At 38.5% G+C, this 14,530-nt stretch overlaps 3 protein-coding genes across 4 annotated transcripts in view; 2 read left to right on the top strand and 1 right to left on the bottom strand.

Moving 5' to 3' along the window:
• Positions 1 to 14,530, bottom strand: part of f (forked) — a 45,638-nt gene that overhangs the window by 24,820 nt on the left and 6,288 nt on the right. The window contains exons 1-2 of one of the 2 annotated variants that reach the window (XM_068303123.1): positions 4,930 to 5,008; positions 2,682 to 3,614 (exon numbers count right to left, since the gene is read on the bottom strand). In XM_068303123.1, the coding sequence (XP_068159224.1) occupies positions 2,682 to 3,592 (911 nt within the window). In that variant the 5' untranslated portion in view covers positions 3,593 to 3,614; positions 4,930 to 5,008. Of the gene's footprint in view, positions 1 to 2,681; positions 3,615 to 4,929; positions 5,009 to 14,530 lie in introns of those variants that run through there. The other variant, XM_068303122.1, reaches the window with a different exon arrangement.
• Positions 3,797 to 4,762, top strand: LOC137586918 (uncharacterized protein C9orf85 homolog). Its single transcript, XM_068303125.1, has 2 exons — positions 3,797 to 3,947; positions 4,032 to 4,762. The coding sequence occupies exon 2, from the start codon at positions 4,036 to 4,038 to the stop codon at positions 4,741 to 4,743; it is 708 nt and encodes a 235-aa protein (XP_068159226.1). The 5' UTR covers positions 3,797 to 3,947; positions 4,032 to 4,035; the 3' UTR covers positions 4,744 to 4,762.
• LOC137587132 (3'-5' RNA helicase YTHDC2) lies at positions 5,774 to 9,561 on the top strand. Its single transcript, XM_068303397.1, has 3 exons — positions 5,774 to 6,506; positions 6,563 to 6,770; positions 6,835 to 9,561. The coding sequence occupies exons 1-3, from the start codon at positions 5,847 to 5,849 to the stop codon at positions 8,985 to 8,987; spliced, it is 3,021 nt and encodes a 1,006-aa protein (XP_068159498.1). The 5' UTR covers positions 5,774 to 5,846; the 3' UTR covers positions 8,988 to 9,561.

The raw sequence follows: 14,530 nt of genomic DNA, 5'->3' as shown, positions 1-14,530 counted from the left end.
ATACCGAAACAAAATACCATTTTTAATGCGCTTTTGTTGTTGCTGCTACGGAATTCTTACTTGCTCTTGCGCAGTGGATGGATCAAGTCAGTTAAACATGGATATGGATAGCTGGTCCGTTCATTATATATTTATCATGCCTCTCTCTCTTCCTCATCCCCTCCCTCGCACTCTTACGTTGGTAACTTTGACTTGCAACATATGGGGAGAGGGCTCCCCAACACATTGTAAAGCACTCAGCACAATCGTATATACATACATACATACATATGTAATTATCGCAGCTAGACTTTGTTTTTTTTTTTTTTTTTTTTTTTTTTGTTGTATAACCTAATCAAAATATAAAAACTATGCTTAAATTGCTAGCGTCTAAAAATACCTACATACAAATCGGCCTTAGTCTATGGAGAGAAAGCTTATACTATTTTTGCCCCAAAGCATGGAATTTTATCTAAAATATGTTCTCTAATGAGAATATGATTTCCAGCGACTCCATGTCCATATACAAGAAAGTTTAAGCCATCATTCATTATAGTTGAAATCTCTTTGACAAGATCATCATACACTATACAAACAAACATAATTATGTCAAGATACTCAGTAAATGAATTGGGTTTGTGGAAGGTGCTTGGTGGATTGAAATCTTTGATATCGTGAATCGGTCAGTTCAAAATTCCACAAGAAATCAACTTTTGATAGGGGGAAATATTCATTAATTTCACGTTGCCATTAAATCGTAAGGTATTCCTGATACGAACATATTCAAGATCAATTTCTATTAGATATAAGAAAACTTGGCACCATTCAAGTTAATTTGGTTTTCACCGTTAAGAAGGGATTGGTTAAAGATATACAAGATTTTTAGGTTTCGAAATCAATTGAACATACCAAACAGCATCATTTTCTTTTTATTGTTACACTTTTCACTTGGATAATATTAATGCTCTGTTGTTTTTCAATTGTTTATCACAAATCAAAAAAAAAAATCAATTATAAATTGGTTTTTGTTTTATCATTTAATATTCACACACACACAAACACATAGAATAAACACGGAGATAAAGAAACACAATTTATATAGGTATTACTACGACTATGAAAATATATAAATAAATTGTATTGGAGCTACTCGTCGCGGCACGTGCTATGCGAACAATGGTCGAGACTTGTTTGAGAGTTTTGCGGTAAAATTAAAAAACTCCAACTTGGCCAAGCGATCGTTAAAGAAATGTAAAAGCCAAAGCATCTCACTAGGCCCGCCCCCCTTCCCACAAAACGAAGAAGAAGTCCAGTAACCACAACAACAACGGCAGCTAAGAAAGCTCTCTGCTTCAAGAGTGAGCGCAGCGCAGCGCGTTGCTTGTTTGTTGTGGTTGTAAGCATAAAGCTTATTGAGAGCCACCCAATAGATGGATACAAGAGAACAGATATAACGATTCCCGTGACATCACAAACGAAAAATATAATACAATTAGTTTCATGAAAGATGGATTAACCAAGACTTGCATAAATGGCTTACAAATCCAACAATTGTGGCTTATGTCGGCTAGAAATAATTTGCAAAATCAGATTACAAATTTAAATACATCAAAATTTAAATGAAACCACAAAGATGTACTTAATTGTTGGCTAAACATAACTTAAACATACATAAATCAGAATCAAAACCTCTATATATACATAGGTATATAATGCAGTTCTCTCGTCCTGGGCTATGAAAATTCTCTACTTAGTATTTAGCCTACTCTTAATGACGTAAGCCCTATAAGATTAAAAACTAAAAAGTTGGCTTTTTTATAAGCCACCTTGTGGCCGGATATCATGATGATACAACAAATGTTTCTGGTGTATATTGGCAGTGGGAAGAGGTAGTGGGGCGGGCGTCTTGTTGGGGGTTTAGATGAAGTTGATTTTCGATGCGCTTTTTGCACATTGCTGGACTTTTTCTTCTTGTTCGGAATTCATAGTTGTGGTTGTGGTTGTTGTTTCATTCAATAGAATTTATGCTTTTTTTGTTTTGTTTTTGTTTTATGGTCAGCGCATTATGGTAAGGGGGCCTAACGGTGGTTTATGACCAGTTTAAGGTTTGCTGCATAATTGTTTATAGCTCTCGTTCGTTGCTCTTACCGCAGTTAACTAGCTCTCCCTTACTAATAAATCTGCCCTTCAATCCACCCCCTTGGCCCCTTTCTCTTCGTCACAATCCACCACTTTCCTCATTTAAATGCAATCAATCAAATGTTTTACAGCTAATTAGCTTTCAATGTAATTTAATAGAATTATGAAAACACTTCATTAGCAAATAATAACAACAAAAAAGATGCCATGATCAATCGTTAAGTTGATTGCCAATGCAATTCGATTGAACATTGATGATGGCTTTATTAGTTAAAATGATTTTGAAATGCTTTTATGATGTGTGTACATACAGTTTGCGATTTGTCACGCGACCTTTGAACTCTCTTTACACCTTGTCTGTCTCTGCTTTGCCCCCGGTAAGTTTTAATTAATAATAGAAAGTGATTCGAATTTAATTTGCTCTGATATATGTAGGTTTATATGTAAGTGTATCGAAAACCGAAAACAAATCTCATTTAATCTAACAATAAGAGAGAAAAAAAGCCTAAGGATAATTTTATAATTGCTTTGTTTTATAAATAATTTGTAATATTTGAACTCACCTAATTGCTGCCGGCTGATGATGATTGGCCAGCATTCTCGTGCTGCCTCCAAATCTTTGATCGCCTTCATTATAATAGCCATTGGCAGGGATTCGATTCGCATTCCCATTGATTTTGCGACTGATCCGACTTGCATGTGAGCCACGCTCCGAATTGCATTTGGAACCGCATAGAGAATTCTCACAGAAGCGACAGCACTTGTTATAGCTAAATGTTGAGGTGCAGAGCGTGCAAAACGAATCCAATTGAGATTCAGCCTGATCATCCTCCATCTCCACGTCTTCAGCATCCATATCCATTAAATCGACATTCATGTCGATGCCCATAGCCTGGTGTGAATGATTGTGCCTATGGATTTTGAGGGTTTGTGTATTACTGCTCTGATCCTCATCCGAGCAGAAGGGATATCTTTCACTTTCTGTATCCTCTTCCTCTTCCTCGCCTAGGCTACTGCTGCCGCCACCAGAACCGCTTTGGTTCGGGGACATCCCGAAACTACTTAATGGACAGGATGGATACCGAGTAAGCGGATACTGACGTACCGTGTATTTGCTGGCCATAGAAAGATTTTCATTAAAGTAAATCACATTACCGGCAGCTCCGGCTGCTCCTTGGCCATGCCCTTGTGTATGACCATGAAACAGCTCCTGGTCTCGCTCTCTATCTCGATCGCCATCTCGATTTATGCTCAGATCGTGGTATTTGCGTAAAAATGCAGCATTGCAATCGGCGGCTGTGTATTCATGGAGTTTTTTTGGTTTTTGTGCAGAGGGGGCGGAAATGCAATTGTTGCTGTTGCCACTGTTGTTGTTGTTCGTGGAGACATTGGCATTATTGTTATTGCTGTGATTGTTGTTGTTGCCACCGCCGGAGCGCAAAAGGTCAAACAGACGCTGCTTGAGATCGCGCATGGCGCATCTCTGTTAAAGTTTCCTTTAATTAAAAAAAAGAAATGACTTTGTTAACACTTTTAAAAAACTATGGCAGTTACTTGTCTGTTGTAGCAGTCAGCTTTAGAATTACTCTTCAAAAGCTTTTAATTGGAGAGGAGACATTGAAACCTATATGGTATTTAAATACTTGTAACAAGACAAATATACAAAAATATCGTCCATCTCTAACTTCAATAGCATGGCTAGTTATCGGTATATTTTTTTTTTTAAAAAAGTTCGGTCACACTATCTAAATTTATAAATTCGTCCGAGTAAACAATTTACGTTTTAGCATTTACGTACAATTTTAGAGAAAAAGTTTTTAATTAAAGAGGTAAATAAGCACTCTAAATAAGTGTAGGTCAAGCAGCTTGTAGTGGATAATTTAATCTCTGTCGTTTTGTTTTCTTTACCTTAGAGCAATGAGCACACAGCGCGGCAATGCCAGCCGCACACGTGCCCAGAAGCACAAAAATCGGTTTGTCTTCAAAAACGACCTGCACGACAAAACACCGCAACAGATTCGCCTCAATCAGATGCACGTGTCCACTGTTTGCCAGCGGTGCAAGGAGGTAATCGAATGGAAGATAAAATACAAGAAGTACAAACCCCTTACACAGGCGAAGACTTGTACTAAATGCCAGCAGCGGACTGTTAAGAAGGCATACCATGTCATTTGTAGAGATTGCGCGATTAAGGCACGTGCCTGTGCCAAGTGCCTGAAGACGGCCGATGAGGTATCAATTGAAGCGCCGGAGCCAACGCCGCAAGAGGAGCAGCAATTGAAAGTCGAAATGGATCGCCTAATCAAATCGTTCTCAGAGCGCAAGCGTAGAGCATTTTTGCGTTTCATGGCCAAGGGTAAAAAGGATAAGCAGGCGGAAGAAGAGGAACTGGACGAAGAGGCTCTGGCTGCTAAAGAAAAGGCCAAGAGAATTGCCCATACCAGAGATGAACTGCTGGAGAAAATTAAGGAATTGAATCTGGCAGAAGAAGATGAGGAAGAGTTCGACGACGACGATGATGATGATGATGAAAACGAAGAGGAGGATGATAGTGGAACAGACTTCGATTCAGAGGATGAAGAGGAAGATAGTGAAGAGGAGAAAAGAATAGTAGTTAGCAAATAAAATAGATTGTTTTCTTTGACGTCTTGTTTGGCTTCACCATTGTGAGAAAGACAACATTTTTAAGTGAGCTTTTACTAAGCTTTGGCAAAAGCTCTGCTTTTTTATTTTGCTTAGTGGACAATGCTACTTTTGAATTGCTACACAACACGAAATTAAGAAAAAAAATTTTTGGGTTAAGTAACTTACATTTAATAAGTCTATTTTTCAGATTCCCATATATGTATATTGGATAACTTTTCCATAATCAGTTCATCCACCAAAAATAAATGGAAGTGACTTCTCCCATCGCTAATTTTAGTCTGCCCATCTCTATTTCGCGTCTTCAGCCAAAGGAATAGAGCTGGAAAAACATCGATGTTTTCAACGTCAAACATCGATGTTTGCGCGGTATTTTTAAAATCATTCATTTATTTCGCGAATCTCAATGGAATAAAGAGATATAGCAACAATAGTTAAAGCGATACTAAATAAAAACGATCCGACTAAGCAAGATTTGGGGTTATATTTTAATTATAAGCTAAAATTTAGTAAATAACCATTCATTTGGTAACTTTTTTTATAACTAACTAAAATTAAAAGAAATACGTTCTTTTAAAGCTTTTACTTTTGATTTAAATTATTGCCATTCAAAAAAAAAAAAAAAAAAAAAAAAAAAAAATACAAGGGTAAGGGATCATTTTTGAGATTTTTGTTTAAAAACAAAAGTTTCTTTACGACACAAGATTTCCAAGAGCAACGTCTATCCGATATTATTTGGTCTGCCGTGCTAGATAGTAGTTCCGACTCGCAGGACGATGCAGGCACACATAGAAATTTGTTGGCCATTTTTTTTAAACTTTTGTAAAGAAGATAATATTAACCGTAAAGAAGTAAAATCTACTTTCCAATTAAATTGCAAAATACAGAACAGAAAACTCGTACTTATATGCTTTTCCCTCGAAGAATTGTAAAAGAAAGAAAACATCGATAGTGCTGGCCAAACATCGATGTTTTATAAAAATACAAAACCATCGATGTATCGATAGTACCATCGATGTTTTTTCCAGCTCTACAAAGAAAACTGCGACATAATTTTTTAAGCGCAAAAGATTCTCATTTTCTGAATGAAAATGGGCAGGATGGCACGCATGCGCGGAGGCGAAAAGATGTTCACCAACAAGGCTAATATGTCATCATCACCACCACCGCTGTTACAAACTGGAGTGGCAAGTGACTCGAAATTAGAAACGAAACCAAAAAAGTCAAAGAAATCCGTAGGTGGGGCTGAAAAAGCGACACAGGAATTGCTGACCGGCATTGAGCGCCACAGGCTAGAACTTCTAGTCAACGAATTTGTTCGCGGTCAATTAGACAATCTAGAGGTGCCTGGCCTGTCGACAGCCCAACGTGCCCATGTCCATCGGTTTTCCCAACGATATGGACTGAAGACGCGTACGCATACCAAAGACGGCCAGCGTGTGTTATGCATCATCCGCAGAGAAACCTCAAAGCTGCAAATCTGTCAGGCCCAATCTCATCTGACAATAAGTGTTGGTATGATGGAGTATCTGACAGAGTTTTTGCCTAGCTTAGAACGACGCGCGCTTAAACAGTGTCAGGTAAGAGCTTGGCCCCAGAATGGACTCAATGGATTTGGATTGGTTAGTCCTGCCCTGATACCACCACCCAGTAGCTGTTTTTCGAGCGCGATGAGGCGAGAACGCTGTGAGCTGCCTATTTCGGCTCATAAATCAAAAATACTCGAGCTATTAAAATACTCTCAGGTAAGTTTTTGCATATGGCCCAGTATCTGAAGAATAAACTACCTGATTTTTGACAGGTTCTTATAGTCAATGGAGCTACTGGCTCAGGCAAGTCCACTCAAGTGCCACAGTTTATACTTGAAAATGCTGCGGACAAGCGTCAACCTGTACGCGTTGTGGTTAGCCAACCACGTCGAGTGGCGGCTATCACTGTAGCCGGTCGCATTGCTCAGGAGAGGTCTGAACAACTTGGCCAAACGGTGGGCTATCAGATCCGTATGGAAAGTGAGTACAGTTCGTTGTATATTCAATGCACTTTCAATTTATACATTTTGTCTCATTATCCTAGGCAATTGCTCTGCCAACACGGCACTCGCGCTTACTACCAGTGGCTGCTTACTCCGCGCATTTGCCATGGATGCGAAGAAATTCTTTGCGCATACGTCTCATCTGATTATTGATGAAGTCCATGAGCGAGATTTAGATACAGACTTTTTATTGTTGGCTGCCAAAATCGAATTGCAAAAAAATCGCTTCCTCAAATTAATCCTTATGTCGGCCACCATGAATCTGTCTGATTTGTCCGCATATTTTGGCAACGCTCCGGTCCTGGATGTTGAGGGACGCAGCTTCGGCGTGCGCATTTGGCATTTAGAGCAAATTCTACAGATAACTGGCTACATGACACCCAAGATGAGGCGAGAATTAGAGGCCAATAATGACAAAGATGCCGAAGAGAACAAAGAAGATTTTCATATCCCATTCGAGGAAAGAAAGTTCGACAGCGACCAACTGGTGGCCGCTTACAATAAGACTCGTTTGGTGCCAGAAATTGATATTGATTTCGATCTGATTGTGTCGCTGCTGGATTTACTCCTTAGGATTGGGCAGCAGGGCGCTGTCATCGTGTTTTTACCAGGATATCATGATATGATTATTCTGTTAGATCGCCTGGAACGGGAACTGCCGCGACGGAGGATAAAGACGCATTTACTTCACAGTCAAATGGATACAGCTCAACAGAAATCCGTGTTCCAAGTCTTTAAAAACGTCCAGCTAAAGGTTATCTTAAGCACCAATATTGGCCAGACTTCCATAACGATACCCGATCTATTGTATGTGATAGATTTGGGTAAGGCTAAGATAAAGTCGTACGACCCCTTTACCGATACCTCGCAATTGACGTGCACATGGATCTCCCAGGCAGATGCGAAGCAGAGGGCAGGCCGCGTGGGTCGCAAGCAACATGGCATTTGCTATCGCCTCTATAGCAGCGAGAGATTTGAAATGATGAGCGAATACGTAATACCAGAGATGCAGCGTCGCACATTGGACGAGATTTGTTTACTAACCAAGGTGGCTGCTCCAGATATGCCAGTAGCCGAGTTTCTATCGAATGCCTTGAATCCGCCACAAGGTGAAACCGTGGTTCAGTCCTGTACCCGTCTGAAGCTGCTTAACATTCTACGCGACGAGGACGAACAAATTACGGATCTAGGTAAAATCATATCAATGCTCCCATTGGATGTGCATCTCGGCAAGTGTTTGGTCTATTCCATTTACTACCGATGTCTGGGTACTATGACTATTATAGCCGCTTACTATTCGGTCCGCGATCCCTTTGTGCTGACCGCGGACAATAGTCAGAAAGGCAAACAGCAATCTTTTCGCCAGCACTTGGGAGCGGACATGCTCAGTGATTCCTTGGGTATTGTCAAACTGTATGAGGAGTATTTGGATATTTATTCAAAGAAGCGCTACGATGTCCAGCTATATTGTGAGCAGAACTTTGTATGCCGACAGTCCATGGACATGTTCATCTCGGCAGTGGCCACTTTACGTGAGTCGGTGGAACGTATCTTTCACCTAAGCTACACTTCCAAATGTAACGTGGGTGCCTATGACTCCGATTTCGATATGGTGCGCCTAGCTCTAACCGCCGGACTTTATCCAAAGCTGGCTTTTGTCGATCGCTCCAAAAAGGGCGCTCTTGTGAGCGAAACTCATCCGCTATTACATTTTTCGCGAAATTCGTGCCTCCACGTGCGCTTTAATCGCAAGAATCTTAGATCGCTGCCCAGCGATTGGATTGTTTATGTGGAGAAGTCACGCTCATGGGATGGCGGAGTCACGACAATAGAACAAACCACCTCAATAAGTAGTCTTATGCTTGTCTTGGTGTCCGGCAAAGTAATTAAACTAGAAGAGGAATCCAATGACCATTTAAATACAGACGAAAACTCCAGCTCTGAGCAAATAGCGAACTATGCAAATTCCTATATCTATATAGATAATTGGATAAGGATCAGGGTGGAGCAAAAATTTGGGCGACTCTTGCTTCGTTTGCGGTCTCAACTCAACTTTGAGCTTGCTGAAATGTTAAAGAGACGCGAAATATCGATGGATTTAAATGGTCCCGAATTGGTTCATTATTTACTTCAGTTCCACTCAGACATGGCGCCAGTTTCAAACTCTATCAAAGATAACGATCTGTCAACTTAGGTTTTAATAGTATTAAATTTTCTAGTTTTGCTGTGAGTTTTCACTCACTTTGTAAGTATTGTAAGAAAATATTTTATTTGAAAAGAGGCTTTAATTTGCTGAGATTACAATTTACAATCTATTTAAATAACATTTTCGTATACAAGTTGAGTTATTTTTCTAGTTTTAGCTAGGCAGCTACAATTCAATTAAATTAATTGCCATATGTTTCTCATACATAGTTTTATTTTACAATTTAAATATATGTATATGTACATAATTGTATACCCTTTGGTACAAAAGATATCGCTATAGGATTATACAAATCTGTACATACATATGACAAAATGTGATTGCCCAAAGTACTATTTGAACATATATAAAGAGTATTAATAAATCTGTCGATGCAAACTTATCTCCTTACTCACTAGCATCTATCAATGTACTTTCATCTACATACATATATAGATCGGATAATTACAGGAATTTTTTTTCCTTTAATTTTCTTTTAGATTTTTCTTTATGTTCATTAGATTAATATGTGTCCTTTCCAAAGATATAACCATATCTTATTAATAAACTAAATGTAATTGAATGAGTTTCATGTTGTACAATTTGTTGGAATCATTTCATGCATTGTATAGTGTTCACATTTTAGCTCCCAGTTCAAGTTAATTTGTTTTGGCGTAAGGTAATCTCGAGCGAACGACAAAGGCAACATCATCATAATTGCTAGGTGAAAATACATCCATACATACATATGTGGGCCATCAGGTGCATGGAATTTGGATGCCCTCCAGACACAAGAGCCGACTTCGTCTCAGTCTCAATGTCAGTGTCAGAGTTGGAGTCAGTGTGAGCGTTGGGCGTCTCCCAAGAAAACCCAGCGGTGCATTGGGCCATGGAACCGGCTATCAAAAAACATTTTCTTGTTTTGTCTTATGTTTATTGTTGCTGCTTCGGTTCACTTTAGCCGTCTAAAAGATATACAAGCTTGGACCCCTTTTCCAGACACAGATCGACGTTAAGACACTATTTTAAAGAGATTTATCTAGATATTTCTATGTTCTTATACATAATTCCTTTAAGTTAGTTTGAGCATAACTTAAATCTCTTCAAGTTTTATATATGTATATAATTTAATTTCAGGCCTCAAAAATGTCCGACCACATTGACTATTGAAGTTAATCGAGATTCCCTATACTTAAATAGTTTTTTTTATGATGAATTAAATATACCCTAGTCTCTGTATGAGGTTACAGGGGTATGGAAAACGTTAATTACATAGGCGACGCAGTCAATAAACCTGAAGGCAGCCGCCACCGCGTCTCAATTTGGTGTCGTTGGTTCCAACAATGGCAAGACAGGCAATTTTTTGTTGTACCTGTTTTACCTGAGCAACACGCAACAGCAGCAGAGCGATTGAGTCAAAATATTGCAATGAAAGTGAAATTAATTTGTTAGTTTTTGGTGCATTTTAGCAGATCGGTTAGGAGTGCCTACTGAAGCGTTGGTAATTTACCTATCGCAAGTTACAAACTAAAGCAAAATATAGGACTCTCCATATGAAGCCAAGATTTGCTTCAAATTTCAATTTGGACAGCCATTCATCTTGTGGTTCATACAGAACCACAGGAATCCGGCGACTCATCATGGGGAATTGCTAACAGTTATGCATAATATATGATTCCACTTCTTGGCCTAACTGTGAATCTCCAATGATCTTTGCCTGCCAATCACGAGGGGAGGCAAATCAATTTAGCAAGATGAATTTTGAGTTTCGCTTCATTTCGATTCGTGTGGGTTTGCCATTGTCAATTGTAGGCATTGAACTGTGCGGTTTGCAGCAAAAATCAAACTCAATTGACTTGTCGCTCTCGAAATGAAATGGCAAAACGTTAATGGATGGACAATAAACCCGGCTAACAAGTGGATGTGGAAGCTGTTCCTAGGTGAATGCACTCACTCCCCCCAAACAACAGCAGCCGCTGCGGCAACAAGTGCATCGCACACTGAAACACAATTTTAAAATCTATTTTACATTTGCCCCTCGAATTAATATCTACTCTATGATATGTATATAATATCTTACATTTACACCCTTATCGGATGTGTTTCAAGCTGATTTTAGTTGGGAAACAAATTCTTAAGTGGGAAGCAAATTCATATACTTTTTAACCAATGTGCAGTTGGTTACGACTTATAGATTTGGATGCGGCTCAGCTGGTACTCAATGCAGGAAGGCGAAATTGCATTCAAAAATTGGAATTTGAATACGAGATCGAATCGAAGTGATTGTGGGTCAGCCCTCGGCCTGCAAGTCCAGAGTAGGCATACATACATAGGTGGTCGATGGACTTCAACAAAATGAAAATATATTGAAATGTCGACAAAAAAATGCACAAAAATTCTCCACCCAAAAAAAGGAAAAAAAACTCCATGTGTTTGTGTATTTAATGGCATAATTAGGCATTATTTTGAAAGGTGTTTGCCACACAAAAAAAAAAAAAAAAAACACCCCAAAGGGTGTTGGAAAAACTAAATTAATTACAATAGCTACTTAAAAATGTTGAGGAGAAACTGAGGCAAAAACATATTTGTGTCTATGTATGTATGTATAACGTTTGGCATTATGGCCAGGTCGCCGCCCAGGCTGATTGATTTGACCCTCTATGTCGGGCATAGAGCATAGAGAGCAAACGACTTTCACCCAAATGCAACCGCAAAAAAGCTCATGTCTGGCATGACATGCTCATGGTGTGCCTCTCCTTCACACCAACCCGTTGGAGTGCCCTCTGTCTATTGTAAGCTATATGATTATTTCTAATTAGGAATTACCAAAACGCATTTCGTGATGCGATTTCATCGTCAGCATCATTCATCCATCCCATCGCATCGCATCATTCATCATTCATCATTATTCATTATGATGTAGATGATGTCATCTCACTGGGAGTCAGAGTGTAGGCATTCCTCTGGGCATTGCCAAGATATTTGGAGCACCACATCACCTGGGGACTGTCTGTGAAATCAATTTTGTGTAATTATGTAACTGTAACTGTTTTTGCCCTCATCATCAGTGGCAGTGGCATCGGGGCATCATTATGAATCCCAACCGATTAAGTCAGAAACTTAATACGTGGTCAAGCAAAATAACAAAATAAAACCAATTAAATAAATCGAAATGTTCTACGAGGCCAAAATGATTTGATCATTTGAAATTGTAAGTATTGTTTCTTAAACAAAGAGTTTTCGTAAAGATTTCGAGGAGTTAAGCCATGGTACTTCATATCTGATCTAATGATCGTTTCATTCTGTTAAATTTGAAAATGCTTGCCCCACTCGAACAATTTCGATTCGTCTCGTTTTGCTTTGCATTGAGGCATGACGAAAAGTTAAAGTCACAACTAACAAAATGAAAAATAAAAGAGAAAAAACTCAAGAAATAAAAACTGAACAGAAAATAAAAAAAGTAAATACCTTCCCCAACAAGAGGCTGGAGGTAAAAGTGAAGTCATGTGCTCACCGAAAGTAAAAGCCAAAACCCAAAAGAAACGAGAGCGAACAACAGTGGCAACAAGTTGATTTTTCTTTGTGGTCTGCCAGCAGCAGGAGCCGGAAATGATTTGGCCTCTACCGACATGGAATTGTTGTTGTATTCCGATTCCCAAATTGCGCAAGATTTGTTTTGACCCAAGAGAAAGATAGATAGTCAGAGAGACATACATACAGATGGTCGGAAGTCAATACACAATCAATCAAATTATTTATGCATAAATTCGAATGTCGTGTAACAATTTGCCATGTCGATCTTTTGTCTCGACTAAAGTCAAAGATTTTTTTTTTTGTTTTTTTTTGGTTTGTTGTCACAATACTTAATGATGGCAAAATTTGCTATTAATATTTGGGTATACCCTCTATCCGAAAGAAAATGAAATAAAAAGGGTATTAACCCTTTATTATGATGATATTATAGTTTCTTTTGATTGCCTTTCATCAGACGAATGAGTGAGATTCACATTATTGCTCGTTGGCTTTACTTGTAAAGGGTATTCCCGCAGTCGTTATTATGTGTTGTTTTTTTTTAAATGTTGACTGGCCATTAAAGTGCCAAAACAAACACAACATTTTTGGCTGAAATTTGCATTTATGTAAGTTGCATATAAAAATGTGAAAAAAACTCCAACAAATCCACCCATTTTAATTTTTGTGACTGCTCCCCGCACCACCGACAAATCTCTGTTACGTGCACATTGTGAGGCTTTAATTGAGATACGACAGGTTGACTGGCCACTCCATCCAAAATCTACTCCTCTGGCATTTTCTTCTCCTGTTTCTTGCTTTATCATCCTGTTTTAAGCTCAGTTTTTTTTTTTTTTTTTGTTTTGTGGCACAGCTAAAAAGGTCAGCAATCTTTGGCACACGGTTTAGGCCGATTTTAATGCCTTGTCATATGTGTTTTAGCCATGATATGCGGTATTATCGACCCCTAACCCACTTCCTCCGTCTCCATATCATCATTTCAAAGAGTTTTGTCTGTTTTTTTTTTTTTTTTTTTTTGTCTTTAATCTTTTAAGTTTTAATTATGTTTTTTTTTTATACGAATGTTGTTGCTGTTGTCTCTTTTTTGTGTGTTGTTGTTAATTGAAAATCAGCATAAATATGGATTTGAAATTTGTTGAGCTTTTAGAACTAAGAACCAAATCGCATGTTGAGTGAAAATGATGAATATGCAATGGAACGTGCGCGTCATATTTGACAGTCCTCATGAAAACCGACGATTAATCTTCAATTTTTTGGCATTAGGAAATAATCTTTCCAAGAAATTTGAGCTATTTAAAACTTTTCTCTCTTTTTCTTGGAACTGCTGAGAAATAGACAGACTTAACAGATGTTATATAAAACCTATAATAATCGATTTCGGAATGGTCTCATCTCGCATCTGCATCTGAGGGCCTACTTTAACCTAATCGCCTTATGCGATTGTTGGTTATACCCAGTAATAAACAAATATAATGCAACGAAAATGTTGGAAAGTTTCATTTCATTTCATTTTGACTTTTTGGCCCTTTTTTTCTTCTTCTTTGATTATTTGCTTTTTGATTGTAGCTCTGTATGTTGTTGTATGTCTCTCTCGCATTGTGGCAAGTTATTGGAACACTCTGGAGGTTTATTAATTTATGAGCCTGGCCACAAATTTCACTTTCCTACAATACAAATTGAACACAATAAAACAAATTTGTTTATGTTGAACAATATTTATTTTGTATTTTTTTTTTGTTGTCGATTTGTGCTTGATTGTCTGAGGCTAATACCCCAAGCAAATTTATGAGCCTTATGACATTTACCGTGGGCAGAGAGATGGTACAAGGTGAGGGGGTTAACAATGGGCACCCAGAATACGTTGAAATTGTAACAAAAGCAAAAATATTTTGTGAGACAACCAGACGGACGGACAGACAGACAAACAGACAGACAGACCGACAAACAGACAAATAGACCAATGAAGACATGAAGAAAACTAAGCGATTCCGATTCGAAAGCGAGCAGAAAGATACCGAAAC

This window comes from Drosophila tropicalis, unplaced genomic scaffold (assembly GCF_018151085.1).
Source record: "Drosophila tropicalis isolate 14030-0801.00 unplaced genomic scaffold, ASM1815108v1 contig_158, whole genome shotgun sequence".
Classification (NCBI taxonomy): Eukaryota; Metazoa; Arthropoda; class Insecta; order Diptera; family Drosophilidae; genus Drosophila; species Drosophila tropicalis.
The sequence above is the reverse complement of the archived record's forward strand: the minus strand, read 5'-3'. Positions and strand labels throughout refer to the sequence as shown.

Bases quoted from the DNA above. Each gene is read 5' to 3' on its own strand.
- LOC137586918 (XM_068303125.1), top strand. From the start codon at position 4,036: ATGAGCACACAGCGCGGCAATGCCAGCCGCACACGTGCCCAGAAGCAC.
- LOC137587132 (XM_068303397.1), top strand. From the start codon at position 5,847: ATGAAAATGGGCAGGATGGCACGCATGCGCGGAGGCGAAAAGATGTTC. The intron at 6,507-6,562 runs GTAAGTTTTTGC...GATTTTTGACAG, and splicing joins AGCTATTAAAATACTCTCAG to GTTCTTATAGTCAATGGAGC. The intron at 6,771-6,834 runs GTGAGTACAGTT...TCATTATCCTAG, and splicing joins CTATCAGATCCGTATGGAAA to GCAATTGCTCTGCCAACACG.